At 61.8% G+C, this 20,820-nt stretch overlaps 1 protein-coding gene across 3 annotated transcripts; it reads right to left on the bottom strand.

Moving 5' to 3' along the window:
• Positions 1 to 578: 578 nt before the first annotated feature.
• On the bottom strand, positions 579 to 20,144 carry PEAR1 (platelet endothelial aggregation receptor 1). Of its 3 annotated transcripts, XM_041771715.1 has the most exons (25): positions 20,026 to 20,144; positions 12,870 to 12,996; positions 12,364 to 12,554; positions 11,305 to 11,449; positions 10,601 to 10,705; positions 10,196 to 10,296; positions 9,227 to 9,319; positions 8,746 to 8,989; positions 7,971 to 8,091; positions 7,659 to 7,795; positions 7,368 to 7,580; positions 6,949 to 7,123; positions 6,753 to 6,873; positions 5,833 to 5,996; positions 5,621 to 5,723; positions 5,340 to 5,486; positions 5,085 to 5,210; positions 3,903 to 4,031; positions 3,680 to 3,808; positions 3,302 to 3,514; positions 3,009 to 3,097; positions 2,768 to 2,903; positions 2,515 to 2,589; positions 2,178 to 2,411; positions 579 to 1,734 (listed from the first exon to the last, which is right to left on the bottom strand). In XM_041771715.1, the coding sequence occupies exons 4-25, from the start codon at positions 11,400 to 11,402 to the stop codon at positions 1,583 to 1,585; spliced, it is 3,105 nt and encodes a 1,034-aa protein (XP_041627649.1). In that variant the 5' UTR covers positions 11,403 to 11,449; positions 12,364 to 12,554; positions 12,870 to 12,996; positions 20,026 to 20,144; the 3' UTR covers positions 579 to 1,582. The 3 variants fall into 3 exon arrangements, with proteins under 3 accessions (XP_041627649.1, XP_041627642.1, XP_041627656.1); XM_041771708.1 differs by lacking the exon at positions 12,364 to 12,554; XM_041771722.1 differs by lacking the exons at positions 7,368 to 7,580; positions 12,364 to 12,554.
• Positions 20,145 to 20,820: the final 676 nt, after the last annotated feature.

The raw sequence follows: 20,820 nt of genomic DNA, 5'->3' as shown, positions 1-20,820 counted from the left end.
CGGGGCGTCCCGGGGGCGGAGCCACAGTCGGGGCGGGAGCGGAGCCAAGGATGGAGCCCGAGGGAGGAGCGGGGCCGGGAGCTCTCCAAATGCACGCGGGAGGCTACAGCCCTAGAGAGTGGGAATCCTGTTAAAGATCGCGCCAGCCGGAGGGATCTAGGCAGGGAGAGTTGGGTGGGGGCAGATCCACTTTCTGGGGTCTGCCCTCCTGTCCTGAAAGAAGAAGGCTCCTGTTGGAAAAGGTGTGGCGCTGGATTTCTATTCTCCACCCATCGAATTAGTCTCTGGGAGGTGCGGGCAGTTGGTGGATCCCGGATTCAAAGTCTGTCCCACATGGGCAGGCCCCCTCTCCTGTCTGCCTGGCCGCCTCCAGCCTCCGCAGCCCGCTGGTTCTGCTCACCTTCCGGCATTCCCAGCACCTGCCCTCCTCCAGGCCTTTGCAACGCTGTGCGTGGACAGGCCACCCCTGGGGAAGACCTGACTTATGCGGTCTATGGGCTCAGAGTGCACAGTCTGCCCGCACTGGAGCACTTACGCAGCACTTTCCACTGGTACTTTCAGATCACTCAACCACTCAGTCTTTTGCGGAACATTTATTGAGCGCCTACTGTGTGGCAAGGGGAACCAATATTGAGCATAATACAGGATTCCTGCCTTCAGAGAACCTAGTCTGGTGAGGGAGGCAGAGATTAATCAAAAGATCACATAAAGAAACCACCATTCCAGAGAGGGCTAGTACCTGAAGGCCTCCTGCAGGCATCCACGAATGCATTCAGGTGTGACCTGTGCTGTGTAAGAGAAGTGCTTCCATGAGGAGAGAGGTGAAGGACCAACAGCAGTTAACAGGTAAGTGGAAGAGAAGAGGACTGAGTGTGCAAAGTCCCTGTGGTAGGAAGGAGTGTGGCTAGAAGGAGGACCTGGAGCGCAGGGTGACTGCAATGGAGTGACAGTGAACACAGTTCAAGGTGAGGCTGAAGAAACAGGCCCGGCCAGCAGAGCCCCTAAAGCCCTTGGCTGTTTTGACTCCGGCGAGAGAGCCATGGGGCACCCACTCATGAAGACTTTCAGAGGTTGCCTAACCACCTCGTACTCTGAGCAGGCGTTGGAGCAGGTACCAAGTGATGCAGGGAGGCCAGTTAGCTGGGTTTGGGCTGCCTCTCGACTACACACTGAGTGCCCCCAGGACAGGCTGTGTGTCGAGAAGCCCTCTGAAACACACACACACACACACACACAGCCCCGCCTGGGAGTGCACAGAAAAGGAACCCAATATACATTTTTTACATTAATCTGCAATCAGACTTTTCTAGCAACATTCATCCCAGCAGTTTATGTACGAGGGCCCTGGGGCCTTGGGAAGCACCAGGCCCAGACACACAGGAAAGGGAACGTGGGCTTCCCACGGACCAGGGTCTCCCATCCTGTAACCTAGGAGCCAGGCCCTGACTCCTCAGCATCCACTGCCTCTAGTAAACATGTCCGTGTTCACGGCCTGCCAGTCCTCTCCCTGCTCCTGGCAGGATGGCAGGCTCTGTCCCCAGCCTTGGGCAGCAAAGAATGGTATGCGTGCCATCCTGACTCCTCAGCGGTCCTGGCGCCGGAGTGGGGGTGACGGGGGATGGCGTACTGGAGGCAAGTCATAGTGTCCAGGGATGTGGCTGTTCTTCGGGGAGTCGTAGTGGCCAGGGGGCAGGCCTGGAGGCAGTGGGGGCTGGGAGCCCACAGAGTCTCGGTCTGGGGACAGAGAGGGGATAGGATGGGAGGTGGATCCTCCCTTCTCCTCCCTCCCCCCTCCTCCCCTCTGCTGCCTCTCCTGCCCACAGACAGACAGATGGTGCCTGGATGCAGGCCAATTGTTCATGTCCTTACCCTGACCTGCCCCCCTCACAGGATGAGGACACTGTGCCACCAACCTGTGTCACTGTGTTCCCCTCTTTTCTGGGTACTGATCCTACAAGTCAGGTCCTGTAGGACCACCATTTCAAATCCTCAGCCCTGTGAGGTAGGAACCACTGCTCCTAGGAACCAGGACTTTGCCTGGTATGAGCCCAAGTCTGAGCCCAAAGTTCCCGCTCCTGTTGCCACACCGTGCCCCCTGCTGGGCTCTCCTCCCCTGACCCTTCCTCCCTCATCCTGGTTACCTCGAGCCCCTGCCCCAGCAGAGAAGGGAGGCTCACCATAGGTCAGAGGACTGGGCTGTTCATAGGTGCCACTGTCTCTCTGTGGCTGGGGGTGTCGCCGCCTCTGGCTGTCCCGGAGCTGAGGGGGCTGCCTGGGGGATGACCCTGAGGGTGGGCCTTTCATCTCCACATAGCTGCTCTCCCAGGGGTTCCCTAGGAGGCTGGGCAGGTCCCGGATGGTGGCATAGGGGTTTTCACTGCTCAGGGAAGCCACGCTGGCCCCCAGCTCCTCTTCAGAGATGGGCCGTAAAGAGAGAGGAAGGAAGTCAGGCTCTGTGGAGGCCATGGCTCCTCACCCCCAGCTCAGCCCCCTCCCTCGCCCCTGTGCCCATACCTTTGCTGGAGAACAGGCCTGGGCCACCATTGCTACCGTGGTTGTGGCTGTAGTTTCGGTCCAGGCGGCCGCTACCTGAGAAGGAGGAGGAGGAGGAAGCATTGGGTGATCAGACTCTGCTCTCCTTTCCAGGCTCCCACCTCCTCTGGAACTGGAGCCCAGACCCCTTCTGCAGAGATCCACACTCAAGTGGGGCAGGAGGCTGGGCTGCCCTGGCCACCCTCACCAGGGGCCCCGGCCTCTAGGCTCTTACCCCTGTCCAGGGGCCCCGGTGGGGGCTCCCGGCGGTGCTTCCAGTCAGCAGGCAGGGTGGTGTGGTTTTCGTGCCCATGAGCTCCCCCTGGCCGTTCAGGGACTTGAAGGCTGGCGAAGAGCTGACTGCCTGGAACCTAGTGGAAGGGTTGGATAGGGAAAGTAACATGCCAGGATGGAACTTTCCAGAGAACTAGGTCTGTGCCCACCCCTCACAGTGCATCCCCTCCACCAGCACTGACCTTGTTAGGAGGCGGGGGATTCGGGGAACACTGTGACAGGGTGTGATAGCTGGGGTTAGAGTAGTAGTGGCTGTAGCTTGGAGGGACATCTGCATGAAGAGATACAGATGCATGGTGACCTGGCCGGGCAGAACAAGCCTCAGCCCAGGAGAGCTGCTGTCCCAGTAGATCAGCAGTTGGTCTCTCCGACTTCTCTTCTCCCTCCAAGTCCCCACTTCCCATATCCCCCCTGCCCCCACCCACCTGGAGCCTATAAGCCAGCCCTTTTCGTGTGCCCTGCCGGGCCAGCTCACCTGGCATGACATACTCGGAACTGTCCAGGCGCCTGCTGCTGTAGGCGACAGCCAGGTGTTGGTGCTCCTTGCCTTTCTGCCAGTGGCGGTAGCCAATGAACAGTGCCAGCAGGGCCACCACCAGGGACCCAAGCACTGCGATGCCAATCACCGCCCCCAGCGAGTTATAGGCCACTGGAGAGGTAGGCATCATGGTGAAGGGCTCCTGGCTTCCTAGGAGGATAGGACGGCCACTCAACATGGTGTCTGGGCTCTGCTGGTGAGCATGGGGCGTGTGCAGAGGAGAGGCCCCAGTAGGGAGGCAGGGAAGATGAAGGGTCTGGGTCCTGGTTCCCTGGGGACACCGCAGAGGAGGAGGGGGTCTAGCAAAGAACTCACCAATCCTGCAGGGGGCACCACTGTACCCCGGGGGACAAAGGCAGGCCCCAGTCTCCGGGTGGCACCTCTCTCCAGGACCACACTGGCAGAGCTGGGAGCAGTTGGCACCAAACATCCCGGGAGAGCAGCCTGGGAGAGGGACAAGGAGGCAGGTGGGGTAAGGGGCAGAAACCTGCAGTCTTGGGGCTTGGGTGCAGGGCATGAGTTCCCCTTCCATTGGTACCTTCCAAGCAGAGGTGTCCAGTCCAGCCTGGAGGGCAGGAACAGCTCCCATGTTGAGGGTGGCAGGTCCCCCCATGGCGGCACAGGCAGGGCTGGGCACAGTTGGCTCCCCAGCGGCCTCGAGGGCATGCTGCAGGAGACAAGTGACCAATCCAGCAGGGCAAGCCCCTACTGGATGAATCCTCGGCCCCCAGCATCACTGAATCTGCTCAGGGTTGGTCTCTCTGGGACACCAAGGTTTTGAACCACAGCTGCACACCGATGATTCACAGATGCTCATCATGTGCCCAGCTGCCCACTGAAACCTGCGCTTGGTTATCTAATGGCCATTTCAAAATCCCGTGGCAGGGCCAGACAACCACTCTTCTATACGACCCTGTGTGTTGCTTAGCCTTGGATTCTTTCTTTCTCTTTAACACAAGAGGGAAGTAAGCACCCATACTATCTGAGGTATAACCTTGGTATGCCTGACATTAGTGAATCCCCTAACGGTCAATGGAAGCGAATTCTATGGTGACCTCCCCGCCCGCCACCTCCGAGCCCACAGCCAGCCTCTTCTGGGTCACAGCTTCTCATTTCTCCTTTCTAATGCTTGTGGTACTTGGTTTTTGGACTAATCTGTTCCATGATGTTCTTTATATATTTACATGAGGAAGAAGCCACATACAAATATAAATTGAAGGGGCGCCTGGGTGGCTCAGTCGATGAAGCATCTACCTTCAGCTCAGGTCATGATCCAGGGGTCCTGGGATTGAGCCCCACTTCGGGCTTCCTGCTCAGCAGGGAGTCTGCTTCTCCCTCTCCCTCTGCCCCTCCCCCCTGCTCATGCTCTGTCTCTCTCAAATAAGTAAATAAAATCTTTAAAATAAATATAAAACAAAATATGCAGAGGCAAAAAAAGAACATGTCCAAAACCAAGCTTAGGGATCTCCCCATATCCAAATAATGCCCTTCCCAGGCTCCCCTGCAGAAGAGCAGGAGACTTGTCCTCCTGACCTGTTGTTCACTGCTATACCCCGAGTACTCAGGTGATTATATAATGCTTGTACTGTTTATATAAACTGTTGAATCAAAGTGGGCCCAGAGGCTTTTATACCCCAAAGCAGCAGAACAGAAGCCTCTGGTCCTCAGCCTACCTGTCGGCTGCCCACACATGCGCTCTCACACACAAGCCGCCACGTACATTGGGAGCAATTGGTCCCTGTCCAGCCAGGCAGACAGTAGCAGGTCCCATCTGAGGGGTTGCAGGAGGAGTGGTTGGCACACTTGCAGGGCACACAGCGTTTTCCATAGCGGCCAGGCTGACAGGCTGGGGGAAAGAGGCCAGTGGTGACTTGGGGTAGAAGAAACCAAGAGGGGTTCCCGCAGGGGGCTTCTGGCATCTGAAGTTGAACTGCACCCTCCTGCTGGCAAGTGGAGGAAGGAGAGGGAGCCTCACATCTCTGGCAGGAGGGGCCTCGGAATCCAGGGGTGCACACACAATTGCCATTTTCGGGGATGCAGGTGCCCCCATTCTTGCAGGTACAGGTGTTACTACAGTTGGCTCCCCAGAAGCCCTCGGGACAGGGCAGGTGACAGCGGGTACCTGTGGGAGAAGAAGGGGAGAATGAGCCTGGCCAGACCTCTCCACTTCCACAGGGGCTCTTCTGGATACATTTCCTGTAGGATATATCCCCCAATTCTGCTGTGGGACTGGGGCCGGGACCCCTCAATGCTCACCTGTCCAGCCAGCCTGGCACTGGCAGTGTCCATGAACAGGGTCGCAACCATCAGAGTGGTCACAATCACAGCGACTGGCACAGCCTTCTCCAAACTGCCCCTTCTAGGAGAGCGAGTAGAGGGCAGGGCAGGCCAGTCAGTCAGCTGGGGCTGGGGTAGGGCGTGGCTATGACCTGCCCTCCCCTACGCAGACCAGGCTGTTGAGCACTTACCGGGCAGGGGAGCTGGCAGTGGGTCCCATGCCACCCAGGGGTGCAGGTACAGGCTCCAGTTTGGGGGCTGCAGGCTGCCTCGTGGGCACACTGGCAGCTGGCATTGCAACCGAAGCCCCAGGTTCCAGGCGAGCAGGGCACAGAGCAGTTACCACGCTGCCAACCTGGAAGAGGGGCCCTGCAGGTAGGCATGGGGATCCAGCCTGGACCCTGAGCAAGCACACATATGGGGCATCGGCTGTGTGGGGCTCTGTGCTAGGAGCTGGGAGTGGAAGTGTGGGTGTTCAGGGCCCAGGCAGGAGGCAAGCATGTGCACCGGTAGAAGCTGGGAAGCCGCTAGGTGGCTGCCGGTGGTGCATCACCCCCTTCTGCGGCCTGCCTCTCCTGCAGAATGGGGAGGCTTGGCAGAAAATCCAAATGCTTAGAGCAAATCCCAAGCCTGATAACTAAATGAGTTAACGCAGATCACGTGTAAGACTACGGGGAGGTGTGGGGACTGGAGGTTGGTTAAATATCACAGAGAGCCAGCCAAGTACCACAAATCCGCGTCAGAATCCAGCCTCCAGGTGGCCAGCGGGCCCCGGGGCGGATCTCAGAAGCCCTTCCCGGCCCTGCCCTTGTATGGTTCTAGATGACCGAGGGTGAGGCATGCTCGCCCGAAAGGGGGCTTCTGACTGGGCCTTTAAGCACCAGGAGGATTTTTGTGGTTGAAGAAAAGCAAAGTGGATATTCCAGGAAGGAAGTAGCCTGGCTTCTTTCCCACCGTCCAGCTGCTGCCCGGGGGCTCCACCCTCACCCTGCAGCCTCTCCCCTGCCCCGGGCCCGCCCCTGCCCTTGGGCCCGCCCCTGCCCTTGGGCCCTCCTTCGTCCCCGTGGCCCTGCCCCCAAGCCGCCCCTCCCCGGAGGCCCCGCCCCATTACCCTCCTTGCAGACGCAGGCGCCGTCTATGGGCGAGCAGGCGATGGCGTTGTCGCAGGAGCAACGCGCCGAGCAGCCCACTCCGTAGGTGTCGGGGGGGCAGAGGCTGGCGCAGTGCGGGCCCTGAAGGCGGGGCAGGGGGCCGTGAGGGGGCGGCCCGGCCCCTCCGCCCGCCCCCGGGCCATCGCCGGGCCTCACCGTGTAGCCGGGCGCACACCGGCACAGGCCGCTGTCGGGCTGACACACGCCGCCGTGCAGGCAGAGGCAGTGCTCCTGGCAGCCGGGCCCGTGCGTGTCCTGCGGGCAGCTCTCGTTGCAGTACAGGCCAGCCCAGCCCGGCAGGCACGAGCACTCTCCGCTCATCGGGTGGCAGCTGTGGCGGGAGGGCGCCGTCTGACCGGGTCGGCGCGCGCCTGCCCGGCCTCCCCGGCCTCCCCGGGGTCCCCCGCCCCTCGGGCCCTCGGCGCGGGGACGCGGGACTTCACCGGACCGGGGGCGGGGGCCGTCCTGAGCGCGCCCCGCACTCGTGCCCGAGGCCCCTCCCGCCCCCGGGCCAGCCTCCGCGGCTTCAGCACCCAGGCGGCTCCCACTGGCCTCCGACCCCGGGCGCGGCCCACCTGAGGCTGTGCTCCGGGTCGCAGGGGCAGGGCTCCTGGCAGCTGAGGCCGTAGAGGCCGTCGGGGCAGAGGCGCTCGGCGCAGCGGTGCCCGGTGAAGCCGTGCTCGCACAGGCACGCGCCGTTGGCGGGGAAGCAGCGAGCGCCCAGGGCGCAGTCGCACGTCTCGGCGCAGTCCTGGCCGAAGCGGCCGACGGGGCACTCCTCCTGGCACCTGGGCGCCTGCTGAGTGAGCCTGGCGGCGCCCACACCACACCCACCCGCCGCCGCTCCCGACCGCAAAGCCACTCACCGATCCCCGGTGTAGCCTGGAGTGCAGCGACACTGCCCGGTGAACCGGTCGCAGAGGCCACCGTTGTGACAGCGGCACTCCTGGGAGCAGTTGGGCCCGTGGAAGCCCTCCGGACAGGGCAGGGAACAGATGGTGCCCTGGAGACGTGGAAAATGCACAGAGCCCCAGGGCGGGGACCCTCCCGACGGGCAGGGGACCCCCTGACTCCCCCGGACCTCAAACCTCTGCGGGTCAGGGATCCCATCCCCTTCACACAGCCTCCTCCCAGCCCTGCTGAGAACCACCCCATACCCGCAGGCCCAGCCTTCTCACCATCCAGCCTGGGGGGCAGCTGCAGGAGCCCTGAGAGGCCTGGAAGACACCCCCGTTGTGGCAGGGATAGGTGCTGGGGCAGGAGAATCCACGGGTGTCCCGAAGACAGGCCACCTCACAGCTGCTGGGCAAAGCAGCCGAGGTCAGCATGTGCCACAGCAACACCTGCTTCCCCTTTGTCTCCAAGGGCTGCCACCTGCCCACTTTTCTGGGAGCTAATCCAGAGGCCTCAGAGCTCAGTGAGGCATCCAGCTTTCCTGTCCCCTCCCCTTCCCTGTTGGGGACCGCAGGAGTCAGAAAGCTAAAGGTTTCTGGGACCAGAAATGGTGCAGAACAGCCAGCAGCACCAAATGGGGTAGGGCACTGGACCTGCACCCCTGCTCCTGCTGTCACCTCTGGGGGAATGCTTCTGCCTGCCATAGCCTTTCTGTCCCAGAGGAGCCCCTCAGGATCTCTACCTAGTGCCTCTCCCTCACACCGCCCACGCCTCCTTGCAACGGGCTTCTGTGGGACCCTGTCTCAGCCCCACTTGGCGACACATGTTCACACACATGCAGGCTCAGGCCATCTTCACAGCGAGCCTTCTAGGTGGAGGATACTGTTGCCCTCTTACTCATGGGAAGCAAGCACGTGAACAGTCAATGATTCATTCAAGGTCCCTCAACTAGCCAGTGGCAGAGTTGGGATGAGGACCTTGGCATCTCCATTCTGTCCCATTTGGGACCCAGTCTGAGTCCCCTCATATCCCCATGTATGCCTGCAACCCATTGTGCACCTGGGTCCAGTTCTCTCCAGGGGGCAGAAGCAGGCTCCAGTCTGGGGGTCACAGGGTGCTCCATGGCACTGGCAGCGCAACTGGCAGGCAGGGCCATACTGGCCGGGGTGGCAGGGCTGGAGGCAGTGTGGGGGTTGTAGGCCAGAAGGGCAGAGACACGCTCCACTCTTGGGGTCACAGGAGCTGCTGTTGCCGCAGTGGCAGGGCTTGTCACACTGTGGACCCCACATTCTTGGGGCACATGCTGTGGGATGAGGGTAGAAGGATGTCACCAGGGGCTTGCCCCCTCCCCAGCGTCCACTCAGTCCCTGCTCTGTCTCCCAGCTGGCCCCCCTAACCCATGCCCTGTACCACACCCCCAGAAGAGGCAGCTAGCTACCATGGAGCTCTTGGGGTACCTGTCCTAGGGGACCAAGCACCTGTGAGCAGTGGGGAGGGTGCTGCCCAGGGTCCTGTGTCCCTGCTATCACCAGGCACTCACCACTGGAACAGTCGTCACCCCTCCAGCCCTGCGCACACTGGCACCGATTGGGCGCCACACAGCGGCCATGAACGCACTCCTGGGCGCAAAGTGCTGCAGCAGAGATGGAGGAGTAAGAAGCGCTTTCCCTGCCCCCAACCCCCTCTCCTCCCTGGAAGCTCCACCCCACCCTCCTCTGCATGGGGCCTGGTAATCCCCCCCTCCAGCACTTCTTTTTTTTTTTTTTTTTAAGATTTTATTTATTTGACAGAGACAGCAAGGGTAGTAAGAGAAGGAGAAGCAGACTCCCCACTGAGCAGGGAGCCCAATGGGGGACTAGATCCCAGGACCCCGAGATCATGACCCAAGCTAAAAGCAGACGCTTCACCAACTGAGCCCCCTAGCTACCCCACACACACCAGTAGCACCTCTGCCTCTAAGAGGTGCCACAGAACAGTGAGGGCCCACATCTCAGGCCAGAAGTGGACCAGAGCTCAGAACTGCAGGCTCCCCAGCCCCACTCTGTGATGTTCTCCAAGCATCTTGTTAAGGAAATGGAGAGGAGACACTCAGGTAGGGACCAGACATGGCTGCTGTGCAGAGCAGGGTGGGCAGAGGAGGCAGGTGGGCAGGGGTCTCTACAGGACTGAGGAAAGGGGAGAGAGCCCAAGCAGATTCTGGTCGGGGGCGGGGGGGTTCGGGGTGGGCTGGAGAGCCTGGGCAGTGACAAGTCAAAGACAGCAGCAGAGAAACAGGGCCAGGAAGAGACAAAGATGGGCCCAGACCCATGGTGACAGAGAGACACAGGCAGCCCAGAGACAGACAGACATGCAGAGACAGAGACTGCACAGTGGAGATCCAGGCAGAGAGGGCAGCTGCTGTCCTAGGGGGACAAACCCAGAGGGGACGGGGAAGAACTGGGAAGGGTGGGCCAGGACCCCACACCCCACGGCCCCAGCTACCACCACCCTGCCCCCACCCAGGACTCACGGACACAGGTGCCCCTGCTCTCATAGAAGCCCTGGCAGCACTGCAGGCGCTTCCGGTGGTCTGTCTTCACCACCTGGCGGTACACTGTCCGGTAGACAACTCTGGAGGAGACCCCAACGGTGGCCCTCAGTGCCCCCGCTGAGGCCAGGCCATCCACCCCACCACAGTGTGGCACTGGGGAAGGCCCAGGGGAGCACAGGAGCACTCCCTCATTGCCCCCTCCCTGACCACACACGCACACACAGGCATGCAATACCCCACGCATGCACACACACCCCACATGAGCTTCCCAAACCACCCCTTGAGCGCTTTGAAGCCAGAAGTGTCCTCTGCACTCCAGAGTCTTAAGAAGACATGAGGGTATGCAGGGCCAGGGCCAGCTGAAGGGAACGGATGGGCACTCACGTGGGCTGGGGGCAGGTGTGGGGGCTCTCCCAGGGCCGGTCACAGGGCTCCGAGGGGAGCTGGCTGAAGGGGCGGGTGTGGGACTCCTTGGTGGTGGTGGTGAAGCTGCAGGACGGGATGGGGTAAGGGGCCAGTGTAGGGGGCTGACACAGGGCACTCAGGAAGCAGGGGTATGAGGGCTGGACCATGGTAGGGCATGCTGCCCCTAGATTTGGGGTTGCCCTAAGCCTAGGGTGAACCCTGATCCTGGCCCCCTCCTTCTGGAGGGGGTCCTCCCAGATTGGAATATTCCAGGGACACCCCTAGCATTGCCCCCTCTTCATCCTATAGGACCAGAGCCTTTCATCTTGCCCTCCTCCTCATCCCTACATGGGAGATTGAGCTAGAACTGATTTCTGGGCCCAGCTGATGGAGAAGGGTCGACCCCCCGCCCCCCGCCTCCCGCCAGGCCTCATTCCCCCAACTCTGTCCTCTCTGCTCCCCTGGACCAGCCCCCTTGCTTGCTCCACAGTGAATGGCTCCCACCCTGTGCTCTGTCCTGCAGCCAGCTTCCCACAGGGACAGGGGACAGGGACAGGAAAGGACAGGGTCAGAGGCAGCCTATGAGGGGGGTAGAGAGCGCAGAGGAGGGGAGGCAGAAGTAGGAGGGAAGAGGAGACCCAGTAGGCCATAGGGGAGCTGGGGAAGCAGCGAGGGCCCCTCACCTTTCCCAGAAGCTGCAGGTGTTGGGGTCACTGGGGTTGAGGGTACCAGCCAGCCCCAGGCCCAGGGCCAGGAGGAGGGAGCGCAGAGGTGGTGGCATCGTGGAGGCCGGGCGCCGGGCGGGCTACAGGTACTACAGCTACAAGCCTGGGGGGACCAGCAGGAGGTGTGCAGAAGACCCAAGGCTGCCTGGCCCCATGCCCCATGGGCTCTGCTCCCTCAGGTCCTGTTCCTGATCAGGTGGCTGTTCCCTCCACCTGGCCATCCTCCCTCCATTCTTCACCTGACTTCTCACCCCAGAAAGTCTCCCTCAAGTGATGCCCCTCCTCTGCAGACTGCCCCCCATCCCTCCGGCACTCTTTGCTCACACCCAGCCCAGTGCCTCTGGAGGCAGGGCTCCTGCCCTGTACCTCTGAGCCCCAGGGCACAGCCCAGCCCCTCCTCCGGCACTCTGCCACTTGTATACCCAGGTACCGAACTGCAACAGGTGGGGATGTCATGAGGGAAGCCCACTGGGGCTCAGCTGGAGTGAGAATTCGCACTCTCAGCAGTCCATAATGGAACCCCACTGCAGGGGGAGCTTCCTGTCACTGCATGCATGCAGGTGGGGCCAAACCCACTCTGATGCAGCGGGGAGCCCATGGCAAAGATGGGTGAGAGGAGGGCTGGTCCAGACAACCTTGAAGGGGTGCCTCCTAGCCCCGGTGGGGAGGAGGGGTTTGCTGGTGGTACTGTAGCTCAGCGGGCTCCCAGGAGCCAACTGTGCCCACCTCTTCCAAAGTCCCCAGCCAGAGAGGACGCACTAGCAGCCTGAAATCAGGCTGGGGGTGATTTACACCAGGGACACAGACACACCAGGGGCAAGCCTCCCCACCTGGCCAGAGGCAGTGGCACTTGCCAGAACACCATGGTCCCCAAGTCCCAGGGCTATCTCCTGCCTGAGGAGGTCCCCAACCCTGCCTCAGATTTAAGAGCCCCCCTCCTGCACCCCCCCACCCCCCAGACCATCTGGAAGCCACTCCCCTCCCCACAGCCTCCAACTGGCCTCCTACTGGCCTCACCTGCCCACGCAATGGGTGGGGAGCCCACCGGGAGGGCAGGCAGCGGGTCAGGACCTCAGCTGGGTCTGCTCTGCTCCTGAGCTGGGGAGGGGCTGAGCTCCTTGAGCACCCACCCCCGCAGCTCACATTCTGTGTTCAGAGCTCCCTGCTCCCTGCCTCCCTGAGGCGCCCACATCTGCTAGTGATTTTCCCTAAGAAGAGAAAGAGGTCGTGGTTGCTGGCCCCCCTGTCCCCCTGAGAATCTCTGGAATGCCTGCTGCCTGGCCCCACCCTCTGCCCCCCACCCACACACTTCCAGGGTCCCCGCAGCCACCCCTCCACCCACCCTCCAGGTCCAAGTGAGAGAGATGCCTGATGTGACCTGTATCACCCTCCACTGCCTCCCACCACCTCCCGCTGCTGTCGCCCAGGCTTCCCACCTTGCAGTCCCCTGGCCCGTGGCCCCGTTACTGCAGGCCCAGGGGACACGTCCCCCTCTAGCCTCCATCACTCCTCAGGTAACTCACCAGGCCTCTGCAGCTTCCTGCAGCCTGAGCCACTCAGATGAGCTGGGGGCAGAGCAGCTCGGCCAGACCCCAGGGCCTGGGGGGCCAGACAGTGTCCTGGGGGATCCCAGTGCTCAGGATATGGAGCCTGAAAACAGGAAATAGAGGCTGGCTAGAATGAACATACGTGGGGGAGGGCAGCAGGGAGTGGGGTCGTGGGACACCATGTCCTCAGAAGGTGGGATGCCAGTGGCAGGGCCAGAAGCCTCCCTCCAGGAGCTGCCTCCTGAGCTGAGCACCCTGGCCCCCTCTGCAGGGCTGAGGAGGAGATTCAACCTGTCTCAGAGAGCCAGGCCACAGTCACCAGCATCCTTCAGACAGTCCCCAGTCTGTTCCAGGGCACCCCCCACAGCAACCTTTGCATCCCCCCATTCCCCTCCTGAACAGACTTGGCTCCTCCTCCCACCATCCCCAAACTATCCCCTCCACCCCTGCCCTGCACGGCCACCTTTGCAGGTCCAGGGCCCACCTCCATGGCCCCCCCCCATGTGGGCTCCCAGGTGACCTCCTCCCTGCAGGGCCACCCCTGACTGGGCCCCTGCAGGATCCTGAGCCTTCATACACTTCCCATCTCTACCCTGTCCTCTGCCCAGCCCCCAACTGTCCTCAGACTGTGCCTTAGTCTGAATGGATCCAAATCACCCCTCTCCGGGACCTGTGTCCCCAGAGCGTGAGGCTGTAGTGGGACACACACCCCGTGGCAGGTAGGACCTGAGGCAGGGCGAAGGGCAGCAGAGAGCAGGTGACCACCCTTCACATGGCCCCTCCAGCCAGTCACTGCCTCCTAGGCCAACGTCCAGGGGAAACGGTTCACCTGGGGGCTTCAAGAGGTGGGCAGGGGAGTATGAGGAGGGCTTGACCACCCCCCCATCTCAGGGCTGACCCTGGTGATCAGTTGGCTGGCAGGAGGGGTGGGGAGATCATATTCTCCCAAAGGGAATGCATGGGGTTCCCAGCAGATCTGTGAGACCATTCAGGGGTAGGGGGTCCGCAGGGAGGGGAGAGGTGAAGGTGAATCCCAGCAGGGCCTGACTGACCTCAGCCCCTGAGGAGGGAGGAACCCAGACCAGATCCAAGCCGGAGCCCCACCCCCACCGCCTTGTTCCCATCTGAGACTCCCTGAGGGGCTGGGGAATCTGAGGTCCTAGACATCCTTTCCTGATACCCCAAGGTCCCCAGCACTGGGGCGTCCCTGCTTAAACATACCCCTCAATGGCTTGAATCAGACAGCTCTGGCTCCCCAACCTAGTCCTGCCCCAGGGGTACACAAAGCACCCAGCGGGGGGCGCCCCATCCCCCTCACCATAGACTCCTCCTTCCTGTCACCTTCCCTTCCAAGAATGTCCCATAGCCCCCGGCATCATTTACTGTGTGCAGAAAGGGGGGGAGCCCCACAATGTATACGGGTCTCTGAGAGCTGACCTCCATCCACTGTGGCCAGCAGCGCTGTTTTACAGGTGAGGATGCTGGCAGCAGTGGGTCCCGGCCCCAGGGCCACCCAGCCCACAGGAACCCAAACCCGCTGGCACATGCTCCCAGTGGTTCTCGGCAGCCCAGCCCTGGCAGGGAATCCCAGGGGCTTTGCATCTCTTTGTAACAGTGTCAGTTAAGCAGGGGGAGAGCCTGCCTGCCGTTAGTGGGGGCGGACGGGGGAGGGGAGGGGAGGGGGGCTGCCAAGAAAACACATCAGAGGCGTGGGAACTGGGATGTGTCTGCAGTCGGGAATGAGTCGAGCTTTCTCCTCCACCTCAAGATGCAAGGCAGCTGGCCCCTGGCCAGGCCCTGAGCCCCCAGAGCTCCCGGGCCCGAGTGCGGAGTGCGCGGCCTCCAGGCCCACCCGCAGCCTGGTCCCAGCTCTTTTTCGATTCCCTCCAGCGGGGAGTCCTGTCCTCTTATGCCCTAGCCTCTTAGGAGGAGGAAAATGAATCTGCGGAATGGGGTAGAGTTCCTGGTGGACAGGAGGCAGAGTCAGTCGAGGGCCTCCCCACCAGCTCCCCTCTGTAACTTTTCCCTGGGGGGGGCAGTGACTCACAGCTCTGAGTCCCCTCCTCTGTAAAAGGGGTTGATCAGTAGCACTTCTCTCTGTGGGACTGTCTGTCCCTGCAGATCAATACAGGAGTTAATACAGATGAAGGTGCTCAATTAATATCCACTGTGTCCAGGATGGGCCTCCCTGCCTCCTGCACCCCATCCCCATCCCACTGCCCTTGGCACTGTCATACCCTTTGGGTATTAATTCCAAGAAAAGCTGTTTCTTGTTTTTTTCTGAAGAACCCCCAGGATGATCCGGGAATGGGGCCTTAGCTGCTGACACAGAGAAGGGAAGTGGGAGTGGGAGGGGGCCAGACCCCCCACAAAACCTGATCCCTCAGAACAATGGGCTGCCCGCCAGGTACATCCTTAAGCCAAAGGCAGTTGCGGAGACAGGACGCCTATGTTCTCCTTCCCCCTGCAGCCCCCGCCTTAGCACCAACCCCTGGTGCCACTGCCCCCCCCTTCCATCTCTGTCTCTGTCCCCCTCCCATCTTGGAGTCCCTAGGTTCCAGGACTTATAGGTTGTCACTCAAAGCTGTGTGATCTCAGGCATGTCAGTTAGCCCTGTGAGCCTCCATTCCCTTGCCTGTAAAATGGGAGTGTGACCACCACGTCTCCTGGGGTACAGCGAGGGTTGGACTGCTACTGCCGGTGACCTCAGCCCGGAAGCTGCCCGGTGGGGCTGCGCTGCTACACAAAGGGATCCCCTAAATTCTAGACTCTCTGCCTCTTTTTGTTTTTGTTTTGTGCTTCATCAAAAATGTTCTGCCCTCGCAGTGCCCAGGGGGCTCAGCCAGTAGATCAGCTCAGGTCGTGATCTCACAGTCGGGGATCGAGCCCCACGTCAAGCTCATGCTCAGTGTGCAGCTGGCTTTGGATTCTCTGTCCCTCTTCCTCTGCCCCTTTTCTCTCTCTAATAAATAAAATCTTTAAGAAAACAAACAAACCCTCTCTGCTTCTGCCTTTTTGCCTTTCTCCATCAATTTCTTGGTCTCTCTCCATCAATTTCTGCCTCTCTCTCCTTTCCTAAGTCAAGGCTTCCAGGCATAGTACGGCTGTGTAGTACGTTCACTGCACTAGGGCATGCACCCTTGGGTGTGCAGCGGAAACCACGGGTGCCTTGCCCTGTATCTATCTCCCTTATCTCTCTGTTGCTTTCCTGTCTCTGTGTCTGTTTCTCCATGCCCTTTCCAAACCCATCTTTGCTACGGAGACAGGATCACTTAGTCCCCCCAATTCAGCCGGTAGACCTCAGTCTGCAGGCCCCTCCCTGCCTCTGCACAAAGGGACACATCCTGACCCAGTGCACCAGCAGCCAGGCCACTTTGTGCCTCCCGCCACTCGTGTGCATGTGTCCATGTCGCACACGGCCCCTCCTGCCTCCAGCCAGGCCGCCAGGCCTCCGGCACGCCAGGCATGTCTGCCGGATGGAGAGACAGGAAGCCTGTGTGCACACTAGAGGCTGGGCGGGAAGGGGGCAGGGGTGAGGGGCTGGCCCTATGTTCTCTGTGGCTCAGGAAACAGGAGCTAGAGGGTCCTCAGCCTGACTTGTTTACTCATCAGGAAATAGGGAAACTGTGGGGATTCTGATTCACTCAACATCCATGCATGCCTACTAGAGGCTGGCGCCGGGTGCCGCTCCCAGCCCTGCCACTGCCTGCGGGTGCCGGCCACCACTGTCCTCACCACGGAGGACTATGGAAGCACTGGGGAGCACGATGTGCTCAGGGCCAAGGGGTCGTCAGCGGCTACAGCAGGATCAGAACCAATTTCAAAGAACGAAGCACTGGGCAGAGAAGCCCCAGATGACACAGGCTGGGGGGCTACTCCCTGTCCAGCCTGCCCCCACACCGCCACCCTCTGACATCCTCTGTGGCTCTCCACACCACAGAGAGGGCACACAGGAGCCAGGCCCGCCAGGTGTCCACCCTCCAACCTCCTCCGAGATTCAGCATACTTCCCCCATTCCTCCCGGCCTAAGGGCATGGGCCAGTGATGCCCCCCACCCCAGGCTGGCTCAAAACTGCACACAGACCAACACCTCCCTGGACCCCAGCCAAAGGCTTGGCACGCATGTCCCTCCTCTGGAGGGCATGTGGGACTGACCCAGGCCAGTCCAGGGGTCCCTAGCCCGGAAACCTTCAATGATGGCTGGATCTGGGGTCGGTGTTGGGACTGCAGGTTTGTGCCCTGGCTTCCCCGCAGGCTGCAGGACCCTCCATCTCCTTCCTCTCCCAGGGCCTTCCCTCCGCCCCCACACACCTTGGCCATGACACTTTTGATTAAGGATTGTCTCCCCCACTGGAATAGAGCTCTGTGGGGTCTGTGCACTCTCCTGCCTTTCTCACCACTGTCCCCAGCACCGGCCAGCTCCAGAAAACACTGAGCAGCCAGGCAAGCAGCCAGATGAATACTGAAGCCCCTGCTGACTCCTGCCAGCCTTGAAGTTACTTTGTGGGGCACACCGTGGGTGAGGGAGAGGCATCTGGTGCCCATGGCTTCACCTCAGTTCCTCGGTCAGCAGAACTGGGCCCTCATTCCAGGGCCCTGAAGGTTATAGAGCCTCCACCCTCATGGCGGGAGTTCCAAGTTCCTAAGGGATGAGTGCACCATGGTGCAAGGCCCTGAGTCACCTGGGGAAGAGGAGGTGTGCCCACACGCCTGAGCTGTTACCCTGTGCCATGGGCCTTGGGCCCTGCGGTAGCCCCACACTTCCCCCCTCCCTGAAATCAGAGGGACTGGGTTCCTGATGCGCCTTGTGAGGGTGGGGTGGGAGGCCGTGGCAGGGGAGGGGACCCTGGAGGCCCCGTGTCAGAGCCCCCCACCTGCCAGTCTCTCTGGAGACCTCCGTCTTGACACATGTGAGTGCTGTGATAGCTATCACCACCCCCTATTGAATGTGTGCTGTGGGCTAGTTGATTTCTAGTCATTCTCTCAGCAATCCTGAAAAGTGGGTGCCTTTATGCTTCCCATTTTGTAGATAAAGATATCCCAGAGGAGTTAAGTAATTTGCCTCAGGCCACACAGCCGAGTGAGGGCAAAGCAGGGATTGGCACCAGGGCTACCAAACCCTAAAGTCCATGCTGCCCCTTTGCACCCTCCTTTCCCTCTGCCTCCCCTCTGGTCTTTGGACTGGATTCTCTTTTCTCTCCACCCCTTTCTTTTCTTTCTTTAGGTCTCTGCTCTGTTTCCCTAAGTCTGCCCTTTCTTCCCTCTGGCTCTTGTTTGCCATGTCACTCCATCTCTGTTCCCCTATTTTTGTCTCTATTTCCAGCTTTGTCTCTCCTTTCTTGTCTCCCCTTCCTCCTGCTGGCCTCTCCCTGCCCAATTAGGTGCCAGGTTTGGTATCAACATCCTCCTTAAGCTAGCTGGTGGAGCTGGGATGGCTGGGATGGCCAGGCTGGGGTGGTGGAGCTGGGATGAGGGGGCTGGGATGTTGGGGTTGGGGACAGGGCTGGGATGAGGGGGCTGGGGACAGAGCTGAGATGGTGGGGCTGGGAGGAGGGGGCTGGGATGTTGTGGCTGGGTATGGGGCTGGGGCTGGGATGGTGGGGTTGGGATGCTGGGGCTGGGATGAGGGGGCTGGGATGCTGGGGGCTGGGATGCTGGGGGCTGGGATGCTGGGGCTGGGGTTGGGATGGCGGGGCTGGGTTGGAGGGGCTGGGATGAATCCAGGGAGGCTGTTTCTCAGGGTTTCCCAGGCCACTCTAAAGAGTCTGGGGAGCACAGCGTGGAGGCGCTGCCTGACTCTTGCACCCTCCTCAGCAGCTGGGGGGGGGGGGCAGGCAGACAGCAGCCCAGTGACCTCTATCTCTGCCTGGAGAGCCCATTTCCTCTTCTGGGAAAGTCTGATAGGGGATGGAATAGGGGGAATGAAGAAGCAGATGCCAACCCTTGGTTTCACCTCCCAGTGAAGACAGGGGGCCAGAGAGGCAAGCCTGGCCTCCACCCAGCTCCTCTGTGCCGGGAAGGGCGCCCCAACTACAGTGGTGAGTGTGCTGGGCCGACTTTGGGGGGCTTCGGGAGTGAGAGAGGAGCAGCCAGGGACAGAGGAAGGAGACAGGAGAGCTGCCCCCACACTTGGCTCATGTGGGCACACACACAGATACTAGAGCATGGATTGGGGTGGAGTTCTGAGAATAGCCCCTTGCCTGCACCAGCCCCCCGCTGAGGCCCAGCTGAGGCCAGGGGTGAGAGCTGACCCCTTGCCCAATCCTGCTTGGAGCAGAGGTCCGGCTCAGCCCGAGCCTGGGAACCTCGGGCCAGCACAAGCTGTTCCCCTCCCTGGGGACTGGGGTCACAGCCCAGCCCTGGGAGAGGCCACTTGTAAAGGTCAAAACAGGAGAGTGAGAACCCAGTACTGAAGACAGGCAATGGGGTGGGGCTGGGGGTGGGCTGGTGGGGCCCCGCTCTAGGGGGTGACCACCCCCCAGCCTCACCCCAGCCTTGCCACCTCAGATGATCTGCCCAGCCCAAGGCTTTCTGAGGCTACAGATACAGGAGACCATTGGCCAATTTCTTGTGCCCTAAACTGGTCAAGCGACGAGTGCCAGGGCGCTGCACACCTGGGCCCTTCCCTAACCCTCCTGCCTGTCTGGGAGCCCGGGGCACTAACAAAGCCCTGACCAGGCGCTGTGCTAACCAGGAGGGAAGTTTTGTCCATCTGTGCCTCCAACAGTCCATGGGTAGGCACCGTGTTCTGAGTCCTCTCCTAGAAAGAGTGGGGCAGGCACAGGGGACTGATGGCCAGGATGGCGCACAGTGGAGATTGGAACTCAAGCGGCCTCGATTCCAGGGTGGGTGTTCCAAAGGCTCCCCTCAGCCCAGGAACAGGACACGGTGCCCCACTCTCCCGCCAGCATCCCCCCTCCCCCGGGAGTCACGCTGGGGGGAGCCCCCCGCCGCCCAAGTCACTCCGGGGGCTCGGAAGAGGCCTCATTGGCATGCCACTTGCGTGCGGTCCGGGGTGGGGGGCACACAGGTGCCCCTGCCCCCCCGCCGCCCCCACCCTCACGCAGAACCGCGCCGCAGCCCTCCCCGGGGCAGGGCGGCGCAGAGCGGGCGGGGGCGCGCGGTCACTCACCTGCCTCTCCCTCGGGCTGTCGTCGGCCTGGGGTGGGGAGCGCCGGCGCCCGCCAGGGAGGGGACCGTGGGGCGGCTGGACGGCGGGGAGGCGGGGAGGCGGGGCCCGCGGCCCGCGGGGCGGGGCGGGGCAGGAAGGGGGCGGGCCCCTGGGCCCCCGCCGGGCAGGAAGTGTGGAGGGGGCGCCGGGGAAGACCGGGACGGAGGGGAGCGGGGGAGGAGGCCGGGGGGTGCTCTGGGCGCCCGGGAGGGAGATGCTGGGGAAGGGGGCCGCCGGGGGCGGGAGGCGTTGGAGGGGGGCGCCGGGATCCGGAGGGAGCGCTGTCGGGCGGCAGCCGGGCCGGGAGCGGAGCGGAGAGGGTGGGAAGGGGTCCCCGCCCCGGGACCCCTCGGCTCCCCAGCAGCTGCAGCTTCCGGGGTTGCTCCGCCTCCCGCGCCTCAGCCTTCCAGTCTGCAAAGTGGGGCTGTGCCAGGGGCCAAAGAGCCCGTAGGCGGCGGCACCTTCCCCGGGCGGCCCGGCGACCGCGGGACCGAGGCAGGCCGCTGCCCAGTGTCCCCGGCTCCGCGCCCGCCAGAGGAGCCGGGCCCCGCCGCGACCCTGCGCCCAGCCTCCGCCCCTGCGCCGACCCGCCTGCTCCGGGCGCCACCTGCCGGCCGTGGCGCGCACCCGCACCCCACCGCACCCCCGGGCTTGGGACCAAAGTCTGGGCGGACCGACCATTATTGTGACAAGTACCATCTGCCTCCATCCTCGCTAGCCCTTGGGGCGGACTGCGTCACCGGACCCTTAACTCGA

Source organism: Vulpes lagopus, chromosome 1, assembly GCF_018345385.1.
Source record: "Vulpes lagopus strain Blue_001 chromosome 1, ASM1834538v1, whole genome shotgun sequence".
Classification (NCBI taxonomy): domain Eukaryota; kingdom Metazoa; phylum Chordata; class Mammalia; order Carnivora; family Canidae; genus Vulpes; species Vulpes lagopus.
This window is presented reverse-complemented; position numbering and strand designations above follow the sequence as displayed.